This window comes from Acomys minous (genome assembly GCF_964271855.1).
Source record: "Acomys minous genome assembly, chromosome: 8".
In the NCBI taxonomy this organism is placed as follows: Eukaryota; Metazoa; Chordata; class Mammalia; order Rodentia; family Muridae; genus Acomys; species Acomys minous.
The window spans coordinates 83,854,878-83,878,147 of record NC_140489.1 but is presented as its reverse complement, the minus strand read 5'-3'; the positions used below and the strand labels follow the sequence as shown (position 1 = coordinate 83,878,147).

The 23,270-nt window shown below is 49.3% G+C and overlaps 1 protein-coding gene across 3 annotated transcripts in view; it reads right to left on the bottom strand.

The window, feature by feature from the left end:
• The window catches only part of TRAPPC12 (trafficking protein particle complex subunit 12), a gene marked incomplete at its 5' end in the record, with an annotated part of 67,496 nt that overhangs the window by 14,882 nt on the left and 29,344 nt on the right, over positions 1 to 23,270 (bottom strand). For all 3 annotated transcript variants that reach the window (XM_084793600.1, XM_084793599.1, XM_084793601.1), the window contains 3 exons: positions 8,681 to 8,793; positions 19,053 to 19,191; positions 20,795 to 20,908. In XM_084793600.1, the coding sequence (XP_084649726.1) occupies positions 8,681 to 8,793; positions 19,053 to 19,191; positions 20,795 to 20,908 (366 nt within the window). The remainder of the gene's footprint in view (positions 1 to 8,680; positions 8,794 to 19,052; positions 19,192 to 20,794; positions 20,909 to 23,270) is intronic.

The window sequence follows — 23,270 nt, the reverse complement described above, 5'->3', positions numbered from 1 at the left end:
TAGGACAAAGGCTGCATTTACATTTAGGAAAAAGCCCTACAACAGGCCAGTGGACAGTTCTCTGCGTCTGAGGGGTGTGGAGAGGTCTATGTGCACAGCTGTGTCCCAGGCCTACCCCACCACTGCTCAGAACACACCGGATCTCTGTGCTGGGGAAAGGCAGCATCTATGGAGCCCTGGACAGCTCAGTTAGCACCCACTGGGAGGGTGGAAGCTGCCTGTTCTGGCTCTAAAGGAGAAGTGGGGCACTTCAGAGGAGGAGCAGCAGCAGCAGCAGAGAAAATGAGAAAACAAGGAGGGGCTTTCCACTGCAGCACAAATGGAGGCTACTGGCGGTGGAGGCAGCAGAGCAAGATAGCAAAGCTAAAGCCACCAAGGACTCTCTACCACCTACTCTGGGCTCCCTTGGCCTTGGGACAGTCTGGGGAATCGCCTTTTCCCATACACATTATGGCTTGGATATGAGATGAACTCAACAGGCTCACTGGTTAATGCCTGTGTCCTAAGCTGGTGGTATTACTGTGAGGTTCTAGAAACTCCAGGAAGTACGGCTTACCTGGTGGAAGTAGGTACTGGGAAAAGGTCCTTGGGACCATCTGGTCTGGTCTGCTTGTGCCATACAATCTTCCTATGATGCTCTGCTGAAGCACATGGGGCCAAGGGACTGGCCTGAGCCCTCTGAAGCCAGGAATCAAAACAAACCTTTGTACCTTAAGGTGGTCTGTGTTGGGCACTAGGTAAAGAAAAGCAACTAACATCGCACGTGTCTACACAGCAGGAGCACAGGAGCAGGTCACAGCCTTTCTTAACTCTTTTTTTTTTCTTTTTTCCTTGAGACAGGGTCTCTCTGTGTTAGCCTTGGCTGTCCTGGACTCACTTTGTAGTCCAGGCTAGCCTCAAACACACAGTGATCTGCCTGGCTTTGCCTCCTGAGTGCTGGGATTAAAAGGCGTTTGCCACCATGCCTGGCCCCTTTCTTAACTCTTATGAGTTGGGTAAGGGGTATGTGAAGAGCTCCAGGGTCTGCAGTGTCCCAGGCCACTAAGGGGCTTGAGCACTAGTGGGAAGGACAGCCACCTGAGGTTCTGCCCATACACAGAAGAGCATGTCCAGTGCAGGTTTCTGATCCATCGTGGCCAAATCTGCACCATTTAGAAGATGTAGATACTGCAGAGAAATGCTGTACTTGTGGCTATGGTGTGGCTGCATCCCCACCCACAGGCCCATCTTGCCCTGGAAGCAAGAACAACCAGAATCAGCAATGTAACACCCGCCCACACCCAGAATCAGCAATGTGACAGGTGATGACACTATGGTCGACATGCCCCCATGGGAGCTGTGGGTGAGGTTCAGGCAAAGGTGCTGGCAAGCAATGCCACAGGAGTAGGCAATCCTCTAATCCAGGGTATGGCTCTCCAGTAGGAGATAAAAGGTAATGACCGTAGGTTAGTAGAATAGCTTATTCTGTAATTAAAAAAAAAAAAAAAAAGGAGGAGAGGGTCTTTTTCCCCTCCCTCAAAACAGGTCTCACAATATGGCCCAGAATGGCTTTGAACTCACGGGTTCAAATTATTCCTTCTCCTTTGGTAACCCAAGTAGTTAGCACTTTGTTTCCGCACCACACCTGGCCCAAATCTGTTGTGAGACAATGTCTTACGATTATTAAGTCTTTAAGGCCAGAACAGTTCTTAGCTGAGGCTCTGCAGGCATGTGGCTAGACCTGGTGGGACAAAGTGAGGTGACAGGCTCTGTAGGATGTCCCTTGGGTGCCATGTCCAGAGGATGGTGCAGGAGCTCCAGGATGGGTGGGAGGGGGCTGTGCTCAGGTGTCTTGGGGTCATCTTGGCCCCACGGGCAGGTCTAGGCTCCAAAGGCCTTCAGAGATCAAGCTTTGGGCCTGTGATCTCCCATTGCAGAGACAAGGAGCCTGAGGCCCAGGAGCCAGCGGCAGCCGGCACAGCTGAGAGCTCCCTGATGATGGGAGCTGAGGAAGCAGAGCTCTCTGTCCAGGACCGAGGATGGTGCCTTGACAGGCTAGGACAGCTGGAAGGCTGGGCGTAGAAGGGAGCGGTCAGTCCCCTCTCTATCTGTGGCTCATAGTTCCCCTTTGGTTGTCTGGCAAGAGACAGGATAGGAGCATCACATGGCACTGAGAAGTGTGTGCTGTTTGTCATCTGTAGGAGGAGGTGAGTGGAAGACGCCAGTGGACTGGGCTCTCAAAGTCCGCATAAAACATCAGGAGGGTCTGAGGCAGAGGAAGGAGGCAGAGGGACGCCAATGCAGAGCGACCATATGGGACAAAGAGAGTGACCATATAGGACCACACACTGCACAGTGCAGAGTTGCCATGAAGATATAGTGACCACACAGGACCACTTATTATGCAGGGCAAAATGACAACATGGGACAGTGACCTCACAGGACCAGAACCTGCACAGTACAGAGCGACCTACATGAGACTGAGTGACCACACAATGCACACGGTAGAGTGAACGCAGAGGACAAAGTAACAAGGGAGGATGTGTGTCCATGCGGGTGAATGAGGAATCTGTGCAGAATGGGCTGCCCACCTTACCCTCACCCCAGGGAGCTGTCCTGTAAGCTACAGGGAATGACAGATGTGACACTCATGACCAGAACACAGACAGTTCCTCTCCTCCCAGCCCTTCAGGTGCTTGTGTGGAGGAGGCGCAGGCACAGGCGCAGCGGTAACTCCAGGCACTGTGGGATGCTGCTTCAGGTTCAGGATGACTTAAGCTTATCATCTCTAATTTCTATTTCTCACCTGGATGCCCCAACACACTTTTCTCATCTGCATTACAGACTATGGGGCTCCATGGAGAATGTACTTATAGTGTTTTGTAAACTTTAAAAGTGCCGTGGGAAAATTAATTACACGGAGCAGCAACAAGAAATTAAAAAAAAATAAAAACTGCTCCACCGCCTCAGATTTTTCCTGTGGTCTTTTTCTGCCTTCTCCTTTTAACAAATATAAAAGGTTTGGGAATGTGTGATCTGGGAGCAATGAGGCTAATACTTGCTGACTACTAAATAGTAAGTGGGTCTCTGAAACTTCTGGGAGCTTTCTCAGCAGGCTGTGCAGGATGCTGTGGAGGAAGACGAGAGCTGTGGCCTACACTGAGGCCATGGGGAGTGGTTTTTCTAGACACGTGACCCTAGAGACCCCCTCCCGGAGCCATGAGCTCACACCAGGGCTTCAGGCCCATCCACTGTCAGGGAGAAAGAACGGAGGGCAGGGGTCCCTGAAGCAAGCAGTGGGGGCCTCTTTTGAACAAACACAATACCTGACAGGTAGGAGGGAGCTACCTGGCAGCCCACTCTAGGTGCTGTGGAGCAATCAGTGATATGATCCTGGTTGCCATCTCATCTGGAGACAGAACTACCCCAGAGATGCTCTAGACAGAAAACCCGTGGGTATGGTGGCATCACAGAGTTGTTACTGCCTTACAGACTAGGGAACAGAGTGACACATCCCCAGTTCTGAGAGAAAAAAGCCACCACCAACAGATCCTTTAATTTCAGAACTTGGGAGGCAGAGGCAGGCAGATCTCTTTGAGTTCGAGGATAGCCTGGTCTACAAAGCAAGTTCTAGGAGAGAAACTCTGTCTCTAAAAACCAAAACCAAACCAAACCAACCAACCAACCAACCAACCAACCAACCAACCAACAACCAATCAACCAACCAACTAACAAACCCCAAACCTGAAAACAGAACCACCGTATTGCACAGCACAGGCAGAAAGGTCAGAGTGGCATGCTTGTTTGAAGGAGTCGCACCCTCCTGGGGGACTCTGGTTTCACTTCTGGCCTCCATTTTTGCCCTTATTTCATTTACTTTTGCCTTCCTTCCACATCCAATCTCCTCTTTTCAGGTATCCCCTGCCCCCCGCCCTGTTCCCCTCAGTTCATATGAACATCTCACAGAGAAGTAGCTGTCTTGACCTGAGGGGAAAATACAGATGTTGGCGTCAGATCAAAACCCAGGAGAATTTTTAAGAGGCAAGGCCTTTGGAGATGTCCTGCCCAGCGTGGGCACGGCAGGGACCTCAAAGTTGTCTTAAGACACTCCAAGACCAAGTTCTCCACAAAAGAAGATTTATTTGCCCCAGAGGAACAGAGAGCAGAAATAAAGGACCAAGATACATAGTGGAAAAGGAAGAATAGGAAAGGAACAAGAGGAGAAAGGGGGCAAGGGAGAGGGGATGGGGTATCTTCCCCAGAGGGAATGGAAGGAGGACTGCATCTGGATAGAGGAGACAGATGTGGCCCATAGGCAAACGGCAGCTTATAAAGGTAAAAGAGGAAGCCCTGTGTTAGGATGAGGTGTTTAATTTTAATTGGGCATGTTAATTAAAGTGGACAAAAAGGGGGATTTGGTTTGCTGCCCTTTCACACTTCGGAAGATGGACCTTGGCAGTCAGCCTCAGGGAGAAAGTGGCCAAATAAGGGACTCGACCTTGGTGGCTAGCTTTAGGAATGTAACCTTACAGGTTTTAGCAAGGCAGAGCTAATGGGGGAGAAGGGCAAGGCCTGGCGGAGGCATGCTCGACACACTTGAGCTGGCCAGAGTCCCTTCAGGCACTTGCAGGCCAGCCGCATCTCCTCCACAGCCCTTCCTACCTACCGACAGAGATCTGAAGCCTCTGTCTCCTTCATGGCCTACCCTGGATAAGCTGGTCTCCTCCCAACGGTTTCTGTCTCCTGTGTTTTTAATAGAGTGGTAGCATATGAGCCAGCAAGCCTACAGCGAAGGGAATGATAGCTGCTGCCCCACAGGTGCCGTGTGCCTGCAGCACTGCCCACCCACAGCTGAGTGGACACGAGGCGGCTGCACACAGCTGAGTGGTGTGGAGGAGGAGAGAATGGGATTCTGCCACCTGCAGCAACATCCGATGGGACTGGAGGGCGGAATGGCCTGTCAGCTCTCCAGGTGGAAGTTAGGCCGATCTGAGCCTGGAGGTGTCAGGTGTGGGCAAAGGGTTGGTAAAGGAGGCTACACTTGCACGCATCGAAATACAGCGCCCAAACCCATCAACAGGTGCAATTAACCTACTAATCAAAAATGAAAGAAACTGCTTTAAGCCATAGAGTAATTTGCTAGGCAGCAGCTGAGTCAAGGTTACCTTGCACCGCTTTCAATTTAGGGCTTCCCATGAGGAGCACTGAGCCGAGACACTTTGGAATTTCAGTTCATTCAATCTGCGCAGCCCGAAAATGGATCCCTCATTGGGTGTCTTACGAGCTCACCACTGTAATCAAGTTCAGTCGTGGGCTGAGGGACTTGGAGCTGAGTGGGCAGGCCTTGGGAGGAAGCAATGAAGGGGAAGCGTGGGGCTGGAAGAGAGGGCTCCTGGCCTGGCAGTCTCTCTGATGAGGGGGCTCACTACAGCAGAGGGGCTCCTCCAGATCCCGAGCCCTGGGCACATCCTGGATTGGCTCTGGAGAACAGACTGCATTCCCACAATGCAGACAGCTATCACTCCCACGCACAGCACAGGAAGGCTATGCATACAAGGGGAAACGTGTCTTGAAGGACTTTGGTGCCCTGCTTGAATCTGTGGACAGCCACTATCACTTAGTTGCCACAGTATTTAAAAAGGCAACCTGTAACCTAAACATACGAATGGACCCAAATCCCTGCTTTGAGTTTTACAGTTACCTGAGGAGGGGGCTCAGCTAGCTTGCTCTGTACAACTGGGGAATGGGGCCTTGGCCTGCAGGAGGCTGTCATGGGCAAGGCAAGGTGTAGTCAAGAGGCCTCAGCACACACGCAGATCAGCGTGAGATGGACACCAACTCCAGGGCCCTCTTTGGTTCTGACTAACAGCTAGGCCTTCCTCCCTTTATCATCATCACCTGGGGACCTTCTGGAAGGCAGGCTTCCCACAGGGAAGAGCCCCACAAGAGGCTTCCTGGGCACTCGGAGGATTATTAAACACCCCCACTGCTCCAGCACTAAGAGGTCACTAGTCTGGGTCACTAGCAGCATTGCTCAGCACAGCAGGCCAGGACAAACAGCTGGATGTTTCTACCTAGTTGGGGTGACTCCGAAATGTCCTCCCGTCAATGCTTCTAGGACCTTCACACCTTGAAAAAAAGGGGGGGGGGTGCTTTTCTTTCTACTCATATCAGATTGAGGGAATGTATGTGCTGAGAAAAGAAAGGCTAAGAGCCTGAATGGGAGACATTTTTACTAGCCAGAAGGCCTGACTTTCTTTGGTGTTCCCACACATCCCTCTTCAGCCTTGGGGCCTGTGCTTGGTGTATCAAGACTCCGTAATGAGCTGGGCGTGGTGGCACACGTCTTTGATCCCAGCGCTTGGGAGGCAGAGGCAGGCAAATTGATGTGAGTTCAAGGCCAGCCTGGTCTACAAAGTGAGTACAGAACAGCCAAGGCTACACAGAGAAACCCTGTCTTGAAAACAAGTAAATAAAACAAAACAAAAGACTCCATAATGGCAGGGCAGTGCCCAGTGGCTCCCCCCACCCCCCGCCTTTTTCCCATTTTTTTGAGACTGGGGTTTCTCTGTCCGAGAGCTGGGGTTAAGGGTGTGCACCACCATGCCCAGCCCAGTGGCTTTTTTTTTTTTTAATTGTTCATGCACTGGGATTTGTAATGCTGCCATTTGGAGGTCTCTGATGTACATATCTACTGTGCTGTGATCCTGCAAACCCAGGAAGGGAGGCACAGCTCCTTCACTGAGGGCAACTGGCTCAGGGCAGACACAGGGCTCCAGGAGTGTGAGCCTGGAGGGCAGGGTGTGTGGCTGAAGCGGTCCCCATTCGTCCTTTCTGCTGCTTTAATCTGCTGGCTGAATGCCCCATCTTCTCTGATTAAGACAATTAATTTGCTCTCTGCAGGAGCTGCAGGAAAGTGGAGCAAGGGAAGCATGTGTGTCAGGGGACGCTAGCAGCGGGCAGGCCATCAGGGTGCTGACAGCTGGCCTGCTGAGCCTGCACCGAGGACGGTGGTGGCTGTTGTCCTGCATTTCTAACTTTGTCTACTGTAAAGCAGCAAATGCAAGTGCGCCCATCTGTCAGAAACCCCTTTTAGCAAAGACACCAACCCTTCCTGGAACAGAGCTCTCAGGCTGTCTTGTCAGCCATCAGTAGAGAAGCAGGCCACACTCACATCCCACGCGCTTCTTTTTCAGAGTGCAAGAGACAGAGGCTCATCTGCGGCAGCGGATGCTCTAAGCCTTTCCACCTGGCACCCCAAAGCCAAATCTAAGTGGGATTGCGGGGGTTGGGGTGGTGGTGCTCATCTGTATTGGCAAATGAAATTAACCTCAAGCTAATTGGACCTCACTGTTTATGGATTACACATATTTATGCAAATAGCTCTTACGAATGTCTCTGCTGTGTGGGTTCTTTCCCAATTGGTTTGCAAAACTCTGGTGAGACCTGGAGGTACAGACATTGTGCAGAGCCAGAAAGAAAGGCGTAGAAAGCAGAAGACAGGCATCTGCAGACGGTGACAGCCATGGACTTCTGAGTCACAGCAGCAGGACACACTTGATCCCATTTAAACCAGACAGGCAAAGTCACCAAAGGACTCAAGGACAATAAACAAAAGCTACACTGGATCTCCTTTGTGAAAAGTAAGTGATGTCTTAATAAAACTGGATGCTGCCTAAGAACATCGGCCTGCTCTAAGCTAGGCACACTGAACACGCAGACTATCCCTTCCTTGTGAGTCTTCCATACAGAAGAGGCTCATCTGGGGAACCTGGCTTACAGACGCTCAGAACTCTGTAATCAGTCTGCTTCCCTCTCTGCCTTGGTGACCAGGCTCTTAGGCTTCCCTGTGAATAGCCCTACATGCTGAGAAATCTCACTAGCATCTTCCTGAGCACAGGGAGCCAGGTCCTAAGAAAGAAGTGTAACAGCAAGAAAGAAGTTGGTTAAGTGCAGGAAAGCAGCAAGCGGGTTCTGTTTTTTGGGCAGTGTTCTGACATATAGCAAAAGCTGGTCTAATACTTGTGCTCTGCCCACCTCAGTCTCAGAGTCCTGGGATCTCAGGCAAGTGACACCATGCCTAGCTGTTCTATATTCTAGGTTATGGCAGGAGCAGTGAGGTGGATTAAAAACCTAAGTGGCTGAGGTGCCTGAATCCCTGTCCACACTCTGCACTCTGGGGAGGGCTCTCAGCACTCTGCATACTGCAGGGAGGCTAAGGTCATGACCCGGGAACACCACAACACTTTCATAAGAAACACTGGGAAGTGAAAAGAAACAAATCACCGAATGCAGTAGGAGGTTCTGTTGGCTCAAAAGTTACTTTGCAGTTGGAAACAATTAGAAAGTATCCACAGCCTCCTGGCCTCTGGGAATGGTCCTGTGAGTAATGACTCACTGCCCAGGGTAATCGGCTCGTGCTCTGCTTGGCACAGGAGTGGCCTGGCTCAGTCCTGGGGAGGCTGGGCAGCTTACCTGTGTGGTTTCCAGTGAGGAATGTGTCTGCTGTGAACTAAGGAAAGGGCTTTCAGGACTCAAGACTGCCCCAAACCTGTCTCTAGTCCTTGAAAAAACTTTAGTCGTACTATTTTAGGTCCTCGTGTACGAGGAAGAAGTGAGCGGCCTCCCTGGGGGACAGGTGGAGAATGACATGATGTGACTGCTGAGAGGAAGTGGACCGAATACCATGACCTTTATTTACCTTGCTGCAGACTGTCTTGACCCTGTGCAGTCGGTCCAGGGACTCCTGTGGGTTCCCCAGATACTGCTGCAGTTCTGCATGTAGAATGCGCATCGAAAAGGGGACCATGGAGCCTAGAGTAGAAATCAAGAGATAAGTGAATGGGCTTGCTGTGAACGTGTGTGTTTTCTGACTGCAAAGAGAGGAAGGAAGCATTTACAGGCTGTCTTAGTTATGATTTCTATCACTGTGAGGAAACACCGTGACCAATAGTAACTTGGGGGAAAAGGCTTATTCCATTTTACAGCTTGTAGTCCAGCATGCAGGGAAGTCAGGGCAGGAACTCAAGGCGGGCAGCTGGAGGCAGGCACTGATGCAGAATCCACAGAAGAGTGCTGTTTATTGGCCTGCTTTTCACACCACCCAGGGCCACCTGCCCAAGGTGGCACAGGCCCGGAGGAGCTGGGTCCTCTCACATCAAGTATCTATCAAGAAAGTGCCTCAGAGACTTGCCCACAGGCCAATCCGGTAGGAACATTTTCTCAACTAAGATTCCCTCTTTCCCAAGAGACTCTAGGTTTTATAGTTGACAAAACACCAGCCAGCATACAGGTGCTGAGTGGAAGGAAGGACAAAAGCCCTTTACCTTTTGGTCCAGCTATAAAGTACAAGCTGGTTTTCTTGGGTAAACTACCACATTGCCACAGCTCTGCAGCAACCTCGGAGGTTGTCCCAAATGAACTCAGTAGCTGACACTGAATAACCACCAGGGAAAGCCACAGCACAGTACGTTACTGTAGCAGTCCAGGGGGATGGGGAGTGTGATGGTTTGAATAATAATGGACCCCACAGGCTCATGCATTTAAACGATTAGTCCCTGGGGAGTGGGACTGGGTTAAAGGACTACAAGGATTAAGAGGTGTGGCTTTATTGGAGGAAGTACATTGCTGGGGGCGGTCTTTGTTGGCTCAAAAGTCAAAAGTTCAAGTTAGGCCAGTGGCTGTCTGTCTGTCTGTCTCTGTCTCCCGCCCCGCCCACCGCCTGCCCCTGCCCTCCTGAGGATCAAGCTCTTGGCTACTGCTCCAGTGTCTACTTGCTTGCAGCCATGGTACTCTCCAAGATTAATGGGCTAACCCTCTGAAACTGTAAGCAAACTCCCAATCAGATGCTTTCTTTTTATAAAAATTGCCTTGGTCATGGTATCAAACATTGACTGAGACAGTGGGTTAGCCTGAGTTTCCAAGCAGGGAGGGCTGCAAAGATAGTTCTGGAAGTGCCCTAGTGAGGCCAGAGAGGGGGCAGATAGCTCAGTGGGGGGACCTCTCTATTCTGGACTCAGAGAACAGGGTTCTGGAGGTGCTCCTGGGAATGCCAAAAAGGGTCCAGACGTCTCAGCAAGGGCACCTCTTCCTCTTGGTGCTCAGAAATGCCTGGAACAAAGTGAAGCCAAATCAGAAAAGGCTTCTTCTCGTTCCTGGGCTTGCACAAGAGAAGAGGCCTCTCCAGGTTAAATTCTTCAAGGCTGCCAATCAGCAAAAAAGCATGTGGCCTCTTATGAAAGAGGAAACTAATGGGAACAGGAAAAACAGGAGGTTCTAGAGCTGAGAAGGAAGAGAGCAGCTGGGGAAATACTATCTGCTAGGCACACAGATTTAACTTACAAATTATGTGGTAAGTTTTTAAGAGGCAAGTCAAGTCAAGGCCCTTGACGCAGACACAGCAAATGCCAGGTGTAGCCATTGTGTTCAAGCAAATACTCCTGTCTCTTCAAGTGCAAGCACACAGAAGCTGGGACATACTTCCCTTGGATAAGCCACACCCCCTAACAGCACCACCACCTGGGGATCAGGCATTTAAATGCCCCAGATGAGGGACATTTATTATTCAAGCCACCACACTCCCCCTGGATGAGCTGGCCTGTCTGAGCTGCTGAGAATTTCAGCACCTTTCATATGCAGTTTGGCTCCCCTTACAACAAAGCATGCCAGGCTTGCACACCACCTAAGCCCGCCTGCCTCTTCTTCTGGGCAGGGAGGCATGATCTTGCTAGGCAGAAAGGCCAATCAAAATCTGTAAGAAGACATAATTCCTAGTCCAGCTTTTTTTTTGTGGATGACTCCCATGTACACTTGTGACCTGTCTAAATCTAGGTTGATATGAATAAAAGTCTTCTCATTAATTGTTTAGAAAATAGTAAACGAAGCTGGGGTGGTGGTGCACACACACACAGACACACACACACACACACACAGACACAGATACAGACACACACACACAGACACACACACACACACACACACACACACAGACACAGATACAGACACACAGACACACAGACACATACACACACAGACACACACACACACACACACACACACAAAGAAAACATTAAATAAAAACACCCCTTCCAAATTTATTTCAGTCCCCTGTAGTGCTGAAAATCTACACCAGCACTGTGGAAGGTCAAGAAGGAATGTGCTAGAAATCTGCCAGGCCTTGGCATGGGCCCCCAAAAATGAAAGCAGAGAGCTACATGAGTGTGACCTCTGTGGGCGTCACTGCTGTTCTCAGAGGCATGCAGCTCTTGGCAGCGTGGGACAGCTGGACTTGCTGGGCTATGCTCACTGCTACGTGCATGGTTGCCACTGGCAACAGAGGCCATGTCAGGAGCATTCCACTGTAGCCTCTTCCTTCACTAGGGCACAGACTCAGAAGTTGGCCTCGGCCTTCCTTGTTCATCCTTGTAACAGGGACACTTGGCTGGAGTCACTGCTCCATTAGGTGCCCCTGGAACCCTCTCCCCTTCTACCTCCCCCATCACCAGGGCGGCTGGTTGGCAGCATTCCATCAGTTTCTTTGAGATGCTCCATGCCAGAGACACTGCCGAGTATGAATGTCCAACCCTGTGGGGACATCTTCCACCCAATGCTACATTTGTACACAAACAGAAATATCCTAGGCCAAGTATTTGTTATTTAAGTGGTTAACTTGATCAAAGTTTCTAGGTGGAGGTAGGCGATGATGATAAACATGGACTAGGCCATCCAAGCCAGGTAACGCTCCAGCTGGCTCCTCAGCTGTAGCAAAGGCTGGGGTAAAACCAGGCCCTCGCTTGGGTGAGCTAGTGGTAGCAATGAAACCTCAGAGTGAGTTTCCACATCTTCGATAATTTGCTCTAATGCAAAATTTAATGAAAATGATGAGCAGCCAACAGGCTCCTCCTCATGCTGTGGGGAACAGGATGAGGGCACCCCTTCTCCTCCAGCTGCAGGAAGCAGGAAGGGACATCCTTCCTTGGTGCTCAGGACTTCAGGCAGAGTAATGTGAACTATAAATCTAACTTCAGCCCAACATGTTAGCTGTGGGAGGTAAACTGATTTTGCAGTAAAAAAAAAGAAGTTCTAGATGGTTGCAGTATTATGCTGCACGTTTAATTCTGAGCAGCCATGTCAGGTTTTGTGTGGATATGAAAGAGTTTCAGAATTTAGCTGGAGAACAAGACCTGTGAGCTGCAGACATTAGAGGGAGCAGAGGAAGACTGAAGATGGGTGACAACTTAGCTGAGTGGATGGTCGCAGGGAGGATGGACACTTAGCACTCAGTTAATTCAAGAGTCTGTACATCTGGTTCAGATGAAGTGAGGGTGATCTCTCAGGACTAAGTTCTGAACTGAGTTTCTGCAGCATCCTTGTAGCTACTGCAATCTTAACTAAACACACAGCTCCCAACCCCTTGGGGGGACTGCTGGCATGGTGCACTGAAGACAATCAAAACGCGTTTTCTTTCTCGTGAGTGATTTCTACCCATGCACTGAAAGCGAAGGGACTGTACCATGAACAAACACCCTGAATTCGTGTCATGATGAGTCTGTCCTTGTTGTGGGAGACAGCTCCGAACAGACTCAAAGTGCTACTGTATGGCTGTGGCCTCTCACTTCTTGGAAGACAGAAATACAGCCAAGGCATACAGCGGAGTGAGCTCACTGGAAATCACAGTGACTGTTAAAGTCAGCAGGTCCAACCGTGCCACACGTGCTGCCCAGAACCAGTACACGATGCTAATACAAGCACGCAGTGAACAACCTACTGGTACTATCCAGGGATGTAACTCCTGTCAACACCTGAACACAAAGCCTGTAGTTGGAGAAACAAACTGCTCTAGTATATCACAAAACAAAAACTCATTTAATTAAGAGGCAATGAAAACCAGAGGGCCACTCCAGGTGCAAGGAAGGTTCTTAAAAGCAAAGCAGACAACAGGGTTTGGAAAGGGATTTTAAGTCCTTAAGTGCAGTTGTTCTGTTCTGAACATGACAGACAATAGACAAAACGAAAGTAATCCATACTGCCCAGTATTTAACATGGCCCTTTGTTTCCTCCTTCCATGTTAGTGGGGGTAGGGTGGGGGGTGGGGTAGTAAAAGTCTCCTAGGGAGGGCTGGATGCCCCCTGGGGGTACAGAAGTAGCAGTGGATAGCTGAGGCATGTGTGCAGTCACAGGATTGTCTGGTCAAGGCTCAACAGTCTGAGGCAGAGGATTCCACAGGCACATATGCTAAGCTAATTTGTGCTTCCTGTTTCCTTTTGTTGGTGAAGAAAAAAAGCGGTAAGTGTACTCTGAGGGAGTACAGCATGCCTCCACAGAGAACAGGGCACCCTCTGCAGCTGTCAACAGCTGTCCACGGCCCTTGGGGAATACAATTCCTGTACTTAGAGCTATGTCAATGTCCAGCTGATAGCCAGGGCAGCAGTGTGCTGTGGCTTAGTTAAGAAAATATTCCAGGAAGTTCTCTGTGCCTCATTTCCTAGTCTGATCCCAACAACACAGCCAGGATGTCAGTGGTTATGATTTTAGGTAATAGTGTACATGGTGCCACCAGGAGATGCTACTAAAAAAAAAAAAGTCCAGGTTGACCCTCCGAAATCAGAGTACCCTTCTGTAGGATTGGAAACAATCCTTTCTAGAATGGGAAAAGTTACTTTAAAATTACTAACAAAGGATTAAACACCCACAACATGCAAAGAACATCAACAAACCAGCAACAGCAAACAAAATGGTGGGAAACAAAGCCTGTGGGAGAGTGAGCCGCTGGGGAGGAAGCCCCCACAGAACAGGAGTCAGAGTGTGGAAGAACAGCAGGTGGGACTGCAGGCCCAGCAGCTCACAGTCCAACCAAGCTGCTGGCCTCAGTGAGGAAAGAAAACCACACATTACTGCTGGGAGGGGAAAAGGGCAGAGGACTATTTTGACAGTATTCGCCATCTTGGGGAGTTCAGCTACATCCTTTCGATTCCAGTTGGGCTTGTTGACTGTTCACAACCCACTATGGAGGGATGAGGTCAGGAGACCTTCCCCTGACTAGCCAGCCAATCCCCGCCACCTGTCATATGAACCGGCCTTAATGCACACGACCTCAGGAAGGGCTAGAAAATGCAGGCTAGGGAAGACTGGAGGAGGGCTCCATCTATGCAGCTGTGGGGGAGGCCTGGGGTCACCTGGGAGTCAAGGCTTTCTGTGCAGCCTGCTGGGCAGAGGGGCACCCACAGTCAACTCTTCACATTTGTTCCGTAAGAAGTGCAGGAAACTCACTGGTTCCCCAGAATGAATGCGGTGGATCATGATTCTTGTGTCCTTGGGACCTTAGGAGGAGGGACAGATATTACACCTCCTCCTGGGAAGGAATTTTAGCAACCTGGGGAAAGTGGGAAAACCAAGGAAGAGGCTCCCGCCACACAGACAGCAAGTCTGTTTAGTAAGCCTGTGGGAACACGGACTCTCTGGATCTGAGGTATGGCAGCTCCTCATAGGGATGGCTTTCAGGAGGGGCAGGACGGGCAGTGGGAGCGGAACTCATGGGCCCTCAGTGCTGGGGAGGGACATGCAGCCTTGGCAGGGAGAGAGCAGTGAGTGTGGTGGGAGGGCAGGATCAGAGGACAGAGAGCAGGACACTGTGGGTGCTGGGGCTGCTCTGCCTGAACTCACTGTCCTTCTTGCTCCCATGCACAAGAAGGAGCCTGCAGAGCAGACCAGCTGGGGCTGAGGGTCAGTGGACAAAGCTAACTCGGCTTGCAGAGCAGCTGAACATTGGGTAGAAACCGCTAAATTGTCTTAGAAATACATCAAACGCAGCACTGTCCCTTTTGTGAATGAAAAACAAAGCAAAAAACCTCAACTTCAACAGCTCCATACACAACTCATCAAGTCTTGTTATGAATATCATGAATGGGTACAAATTATGCCCAATCTTAAATGAAATATATTAAAGCTCGTTCATAAAAGTTATTTATTTGTATTACTATAACCTCCTTTTAAAAACACATTTTAATGATTTGCTTTGTTTATATATTGTGAGCTAAAATGAAATGAATGAATCAAATTCTTACATTTATGCTTGTAATGCCACAAAATGATAAGCGGCATTAGCCAACATCCAGCCTATCACTGTGGATGCATGTTAACACTTCAGCATTCGTAATTTATGTCCATTTTATAATTCGAATTAGCTGCTTAATGATGCACAGCTCTTGTCTTCCCTTCACCCACATCCAGGTGCCATTTAATTTCAGACAGAAGCTGCACATCTGCATGTTTGGCAGGCTGCAGATCAGAATGCTCTTCAGGTTGCACACCTGCATTCTCTTCAGGTTGCACATCTGTATGCTCTACAGGATGCACACCTGCATTTTCTTTGGGCTGCAGATCTGCATGTTCTTCAGGATATACACTGCATGCACTCAGGCTGCAGATCTGCATGCTCTCTCTCAGGCTGCACATCTGTATGCTCTACAGGCTGCACAGCTGTATGCTCCACAGGCTGCACATCTGTATGCTCTTCAAGATGCACATGTGCACACTCTACAGGCTGCAGATCTGAATGCGTTTCAGACTGTACATCTGCTGGGGAGATATGGCCTCAGATTGCACAGTGACAATGGGCCATTCTACACGTGGACTTAAACATGATGCTCCTATCCTTCAAGGAAGCTTGCTCCTTGTGGTGCAGAGGCCTCCATTCCTGAGCAGGAGACCTGTTGATGATGCCGAGGAGCAGGACAATGGTAGCCAGAAGCCCTCGGGAGCTGAGCTTTTAAATACTTCCACAGGAAACACCTGCCTTTTAGACTGCCCTCCAACTTCAGTCGAGTGCTCCGAAGCCATTATATGAAATAGAAAACTTGCACCTGCATTTCACAGGAATGCCACCAGGAAGAGCCCAGAACCTTTATGCAGCTATGTGCTTTCAGGCTTGGTAGCTTGGTGTCAGTGAGAGATGAGCCTGTGTGGTTCATGATCTATTCTTTGTTGGTCACAGACAAAACCCAATCAAATCTAGCTGCTACCCTGAAGCCAAGGCAAGTGCGGCAGAGGTAGGCAGCCTGTAGAGCATGCAGATGTGCAGCCTGAGAGCATGCAGATGTGCAGCCTGAAGAGCACAGAGACACACATCTAAGCCAGAAACCCTTAACTGACGTGGGAGGATGTGGCACTACCCCATGGGCAGGGTCCAGGAATGCATTCTGAGACTGAGGGGAGCACCAGCATTCTATCCATCTCTCTTCGCATGCAGACTGCTGCTGAGCTGTGACGGCTGCCTCACACTCCCACCACCATACATCCCTCCAGGATTGACTGTGTCCCTTCTGACATGTTGAATCAGAATAACCTGCCCTTCCTTAAGTTGTTTTTCTTGAGGATTTTAACACAGTAGCAAGGGAAGCATGGCTTGGAAGAAAATGGCCCCATAATCTCATATGTTTGAATGCTTGGTCCTGAGTTGGTGGAACTGTTTGGGAAGGAGTAGGATGCATGGCCTGGTGTCACTGGGGATGGATTTTGAGGTTTCAAAGACTCTCTTGCCTTGGGGCTGTGGATCCAGATGTGAGCTGTCCATGGCTACTCCAGTTGCCTGCCTTGGCTCTCACTCTACCATCATGAACTCTAACCATCTAGAATTTGAAGCCCAAATAACCTCTTTCTCTTATAATTGCCTTGGTCATGGTGTTTTGTCACAGCAACAGGAATGAAATTAATATACATAGTGAAAAAAAAAAGAGTATTACCGGAGATTGAACACAGGACCTCGTACATGCTAAGCCAATGGACTCCAACTTCCAGCTCTCACTGTCCAGGGCCTCGCATATGCTAAGTAGTGAATGACATCTCCAGCGATCACTGACTTACATGGAAAGAAGACCCTCAAGCAGTGCAAATATGTTGTGAGGAAAGAGTGGGGCAGCATCAGTGATGTCTGTCAGGCCACAGCCTGGAAGGCAGCCTGAGTCACCACAGGAGGCTGCATCTCTTTGGCATGTGGGGAGGACGCATGGGAATGGATGTGGAGTGGACTGGTGGACACTGGGGAAGGCACGGATGACCTAGTCACAGAGAAAGCAAGCTGACAACTCTAATGACGCTCAGGACACAGCAAGCAGCTTCAGCTGCAGCATGGGGGTGGGGCATTAGTGTGTGGTGCTCCAGGACAGCCTCACTAAGGAAAGACCAGCTGCAGCATGGGGTGGGGCATTAGTGTGTGGTGCTCCAGGGCAGCCTCACTCAGGGATGCCTCTGTCATACCTCCTCCAGCTGCTGACGAGGTATGGGAGGGACACATAGCATTTAGAAGACTCACTTTGAAAAGCCTGGTTGTGGCTCTTCTTTCCCTGGCTGCTCTGTTTGTACAGAGGCTAAAGAGACTTGCATGGCCCTGGATGAGTAAAAAGTTTTACCCATTAAGGATTGGAGGCCCCATCTCTGAGGTCTGATATGAAGTCTGTTTGGGATGCTGTTAGACTTCCTCTGACTCACACAGCCACTTCAGAATAAGGGCTTGGATTTATGCTCTGTTTTAGGTATCTTCCTTAGCAGCTCCAGTTGGGATACTACTAGTACAGGAGAAACTTGAAACTGGCCCTGAGCCATAAGGTTAAGAGCCTGCCTTGGGTTAAGAAAGATGAGCTCTTCCTAGCTCTATTTTGTACAAGGTAAAGGGGAACAGACCAAGCAAATACAGAGAGCCACCTTCTTCATTCTTCCCACATCCCTCCAAAGCCTCGGCATCTGACCTTAAAAACAACACAAAAAGTCACTAAGCACTTTACTTGCTCAGCCTTTTTGGGATATTTGATAACTAACAACCAAAATGCCGACGTGAATTTAAGGTTCTGACACTTGTTACCAGCCTGGTCTTTATACCCTTAGTCCTGTCTGAGACTGCAGGCTGCATTTCCTGACAGCCAGAGCCTCTCTTTGTAAAGCTGCTGTGGTACAGAAAGAATGTCCCCCAGCCTCACAGGAACACAGCAAGTGACACTAATGAACTCAAGACAGCATGGAATGGCAGATTTAATCATTGCTGTGCCACTCACACATATGACATAATCTCTACACACCTAGGTGAGGATTTCCCATGCTGCTTTACTAGTGAGGGTGTTGGAGCACACAGACACCAGTGAGTTTGCCCAGGGAGCATTGCTACCAGTGGAAGCCAGCCTTGGCCAGCCAGAGACAACTAAAGGCCCAAGCTCCCAGCAGCCAGTTCCAAGCTGTTTGAGACATTCTCCCAAGATGGCTTTCTCCCTGTGACACAGAGTTGATGTCTCTAAGGCCCTACATCTCCATGCTTTAGCTCTCTGTTGCTGTGGTAAAGTACCATGACCGTGGCAACTTATGAAAGGAAGTGGTTAATTTGGATTACAGTTTCAGTCCATGACGGTGGAGTAAAGAAACAGCAGTGAGCTCACATCTTGGTCCACAAGCAAGAGGAACAGTGAGTGCTGGGAAACCTCAAAGCCCACTTCCAGGGCTACATCTCCTCCAATGAGACCACACCTTCTCCAGCGAGGCCACACCTCCTAATGCTTCCCAATCAGCTCCCTCACCTGAGGACTAAGCCTCTCACCCAAACCACCACACAGGGACAAAAGACTTCAGACAGCTGGCTCTCCTTCTATCCAGCCTCATTTTCGCCCGTGTCCTAGCATAGTCCATGCTATGGCCCAGTGTTTCCAAACCATGGTGGAGACTGTGACGCCCTCAGTTATTATAACCAAATTTTAAAATAAATTAAGAACAGCAGCTGTCAACATAGAAGTTTCAGGAACATGTGCACTTGTGTTAGGCCATGTCACAATGGCAGTGTTCACTTGGAGAACATTGAGCAACAGGCTCTAGCAGGTGCTGGCCTGCTGGTTTCTAAGAGACCCAGAAAGCAGCAACAAGTACTTCCAGGTCAGCATATGCACAAGCGTTTGTAGCTTTAGGCTTTGTGCTAGGCTACTGATTTGACTTTCAGATTTGGGTAGGTAAGGAAAACCCAGGGTATTGAAGTTTGTATAAACCCCAGCAAAGCAAAGCAGAACACACAGGTACACTGAAAAGAAGCAGCACTGCCTTACCTCTGCGTCCTGGGTACACGTGTGGGTAGTATTCATAATACAGGTCTGGTTGATCCAGATTTCCAAAGGGTTCAAATTCCATCTCAGCATTCTGGAAAAGGCCCAGCTTCACCAGCAATGCCAGCCTCACAAACCAGAGCTGAAATGCAGGATTGGACAAAGGTCATTCTATGCCAGCCCAACTCCTTAGTGACCTTGGGTGGAGCCTGACCTCTAATATGAGAAAGCCAGGACTCAGGGATAAGGTTACCACTGTCCTCATATGTTCACACAGTTCCATGTTTATAAACACACTGCTGAGCTCCCCAGCAGCAACAATTTTTTTTAACTGAACCTAATTCAATAATACAAGGTGTGTATCTAAGCAGCACATTGACTTACGAAGAGAAAACAGCCCCTCTCACTGCATGGAAAGGTGTGGGTAGAAGGGAAGCACAGGGAGGCATGGGGTACACAGGCTGTGACAGGATGGCCCTTTAGAATGGAAGGGTTGACTCTGGGTAGGTGTTGAGTGGGAGCACCTGAGGTATCATGTGGAAGGCACTGTGGAAACAGAGGGCATTCTAACTGAGGGCAGATCTCCCCTTGCCGACAGGGCAGGGAGGTGCTTACTAATGGGAAAGGAAAACACAGCGTATGGGCTTTGGTGGAACACCTGTGACACTAAAAACAAAAAATCCTGTCATGAGATAACATGGAGGACATTATGCTAAGTGAGGTATGAAGCAAAGAGAAGCAAACACTGCAGGATCTCACTTGTGCAAGCAGATCTACTGGGGTACAGATAAGGCTGGGGAGGTGTTTGCTGAAAGATGTGACACGGTTAGGCAGGCGGGTTCAGGAGACACACTGATTAGCAAGGTGATTAAATAACCATACATCATATACTAAATATGAGATAATGTTCACGTTAGAATGATCTGCTCATCTCACAATGGATACATACATCAAACATTTTTGTTGTATGTCAAAACAAAACATCCAAGAGAAGGAAAATGAGACCTCCAGGAGATGCTGCCAGGACCAGTGAGCAACAGGCTTCACACTGAACCACTTTCCACTTGCCTTCCAAAATATGCTGAGCCCTGGCTGGGGAGAGTCCACTGAGCATGGTGTGCGAGGACGCTGCATGGCCAGCACTGTGAGAGGACTTTATCTGAGATCACAGTGGCCACGGCTTTTCAAACAAGAGGACAAGCATGAGAGGATGCTAGGGCACCATTCCCACAAGTGTGTGACTCTAGATGTGGAGGTGGGAGGCAGGAGGGCAGTGAGGCTGAGCTACTAGTGCCCCCATTCTCCAAGTGCGCAGGCTCTTGGTGGGAAGGCACCCAAGAGCAAGGAGCCCGCCATAGGCTGCTCTGCAGATGGTCCTCTGGAAGCTCTTCTCAGTGGCAGGGAGTGTGGAGGACTTGGTCATTCCGGGAGTCCTGGGGACATTAGACTTGAAGTTAAGAGCTCCACAGGGAGGGGGTGAGTCCTGAAGGACTTCCATGGCTGCTCCCCTTTGGAGGGGTTTCCTCCCATGCACACCTCTCTTTTCACATGCCTCATTGAATAGGTGAGCTCTACACTGCTGGAGACTGAGATCCTCAAGTCTCCTGGGAGACATTAAGCATACAGTGGAAACCAAGTTCAGGATGTAGAAATCTCTATTCTGTTTACCTTACATGAAAGGCCATGGTCCCCTGTATATCCCCAAGAGATGACAGACCAGGTAACAACACAATAGGAGCTCTGACCTGCAAGGAGTCTGTGGTGTGGCTGGTGGGCAGCCCACTCTTGCCATAGCCTTGTCCGTGGGCTGTGAGCAGGCGTCCACACAGGTCGACTGCCGCCCTCCAGTTTCTGCAGCTCTGTAATAGGAGCAGGTGATGTCAGACACACACAGACACATACACAGATACACATACACAGACAGACAGACAGACAGACAGACAGACAGACAGACAGACACACACACACACACACACACACACACACACACACAAACACACACACACTTTCTTGCTTTGTGAGAGCAGTGCCACCCAGATCTTAGCCGCCAGGACAAAAGCAGCTGGCCAGCTGATGCAGAGGCCAATGTCACTTGTCAACATGGCCAGTGTGACTTGGAAGTAAAAGGTACAAGAAGGAAGTGCCAGTCAGGACATTCACATTACAACATTAAAAGTGAATGATGCCAAACTGGGTGTGGTGTTGCATACCTGTAATCCCAGTACTCACAGAGGCAGAGGCAAGTGGATCTCTGTGAGTTTGAGGCCAGCCTGGTCTATAAAGCAAGTTGAGCACAGACAATGCTACACAGAGAAACCTTGTCTCAAAAAAAAAAACAAACAAACAACAACAACAAAAAAAAAACCAGAAAAGGAGGAGGAGGAAGAGGAAGAGAAGGAGAAGAAGTTGTTGAATGACACCTATAATGTGGGGAGGTCTTACCGGACAGCTCCCCTAGCCCCTAATAAGACTGAATTCCTCTTTGGCAGACAGCTCTAGACTATGATTTCTATCAATGTATCATCAGTTCAAATTTCTGCTAAAAGTGTTAGATACATATTTTTGTGTCTGTTGGAGCAGCACAGACTATAAAATATGGCGTCTTGTATGGTCAGCACAGTTCTACTTTCTCAATATGAATAGTCAATGAGCTAGGTAGAGGCGGCGCGTGGCAGGGCTGCCCACCAGTATGCGGCACATTTCCCTCATGCTACCTCCAGTCACAACCTGAAGCATGGAAAGGCTGGGAACAAGGACAAATGACTCATTTGATTGGGCTCTTATTTTTGTTTCTTCTCTATACAGTGACAAAGGGCTCACTAGGCAGAACTTCAGGACATCATCAGTATTTTAACCTTTGCAGGAATTAAAAGATGCTCAAACAGTCTCTCAACATAACCGGCACTAACCACACTGTAGATGAGGCCACATTAGTCCACAAACAGGCTGCCAATACCTGCTATGGACAAAGTGGTGAAGGACCTCGTTACTGCTAGGATCTCACAGGGAAGACAGGCGTTACATGCCTTTCAGGGATGCATGGAATGACCAGGTGTGTTGTTGAAAAAAAATATGTTTATTATTAAAACCTATAATTATTTCAGCAGTATTATCTAATCCACTATCATAATCAATAAAGACACAGACTCCTGTTGTATTTTAGAACAGCCCCATTTTACCGGGGACTGGGCAGATATTAACCCTCTTAACTATTTTATCCCAGCCGCCATCCGAGGCCATCTGCTTCAGTCATTCCTACCTCGGCTCCTTCCCTTCATCCACAGCAATCCAGCCATGGGCTTCTCTTCATGCTAACCCATCCAAACTGCTTCTTCCTTCCTCCTCCTCCTGTACCTGTCTCCTCTCTCTCTCTCTCTCTCTCTCTCTCTCTCTCTCTCTCTGCCTTGACTCCAGGCTTGCTAACCCCAAACTCCGCCTCTCTCTCCTCTGCCAAATCTCAAGCTTCAGCATTTTTATTAATAAATTAAATTTATATTTGTGATTTAAATATGTAGAGCAAGGTTTACACAACAGGGACAGGTATACATGAGAATGTGCTCGTCTGGGCAGTAACTAGATCTTGGGAGCCAGTAATTAGCATCAGTACATAGCTCCAGGCCAACCCCCAACACACGTGCATGGCCAGTGGCTCTCCAACAAGATGTTAAGTGTGTGGGTGAGGTGGGCACACAGAGCTGGGTGGCCAGACTGAGTCTCAGATGTGATGAGGAGGAAGGAGGAGGGAAGGAACAGGCCACCCAGGGATTAAGTGGGAAAAGAAAAGGGAGGGAGTCTATAGCAGAGCAAGCACCATAAATAATAGCTGTGTAACACCAGAGGAAGAAGAGTCAGGACAGCAGGGTTCAGGCTGAGCCAAAGTGGAACCTGAAAAGGCCTTCTGGGCCTAATCCGTAGGGCTATAGGAAGCCCCTGAGGAGTTCAAAGCATGGGAGGGATGTGGCCTGCTTTAAAAGATGGATCAGAGTCTGCCACACACGGTCTCTATGCATGAACGTGTGCACCCTGCACCCAACCCCTTCTGGTACCTTCTGTTTGACAGAAGACCTGCAATTGGTGAGGAAACAACAGGAGGCCTTGCACATGGAAAATTCAACACAAGACAACTGACCTCATATTTTACTGGGGTTCCTGGGTAGGAGCAGATGTGCACACTCTAGCATCACAAAGTGCCTGAGGCAGGGGGTTGCCCTGCTAGTTGGG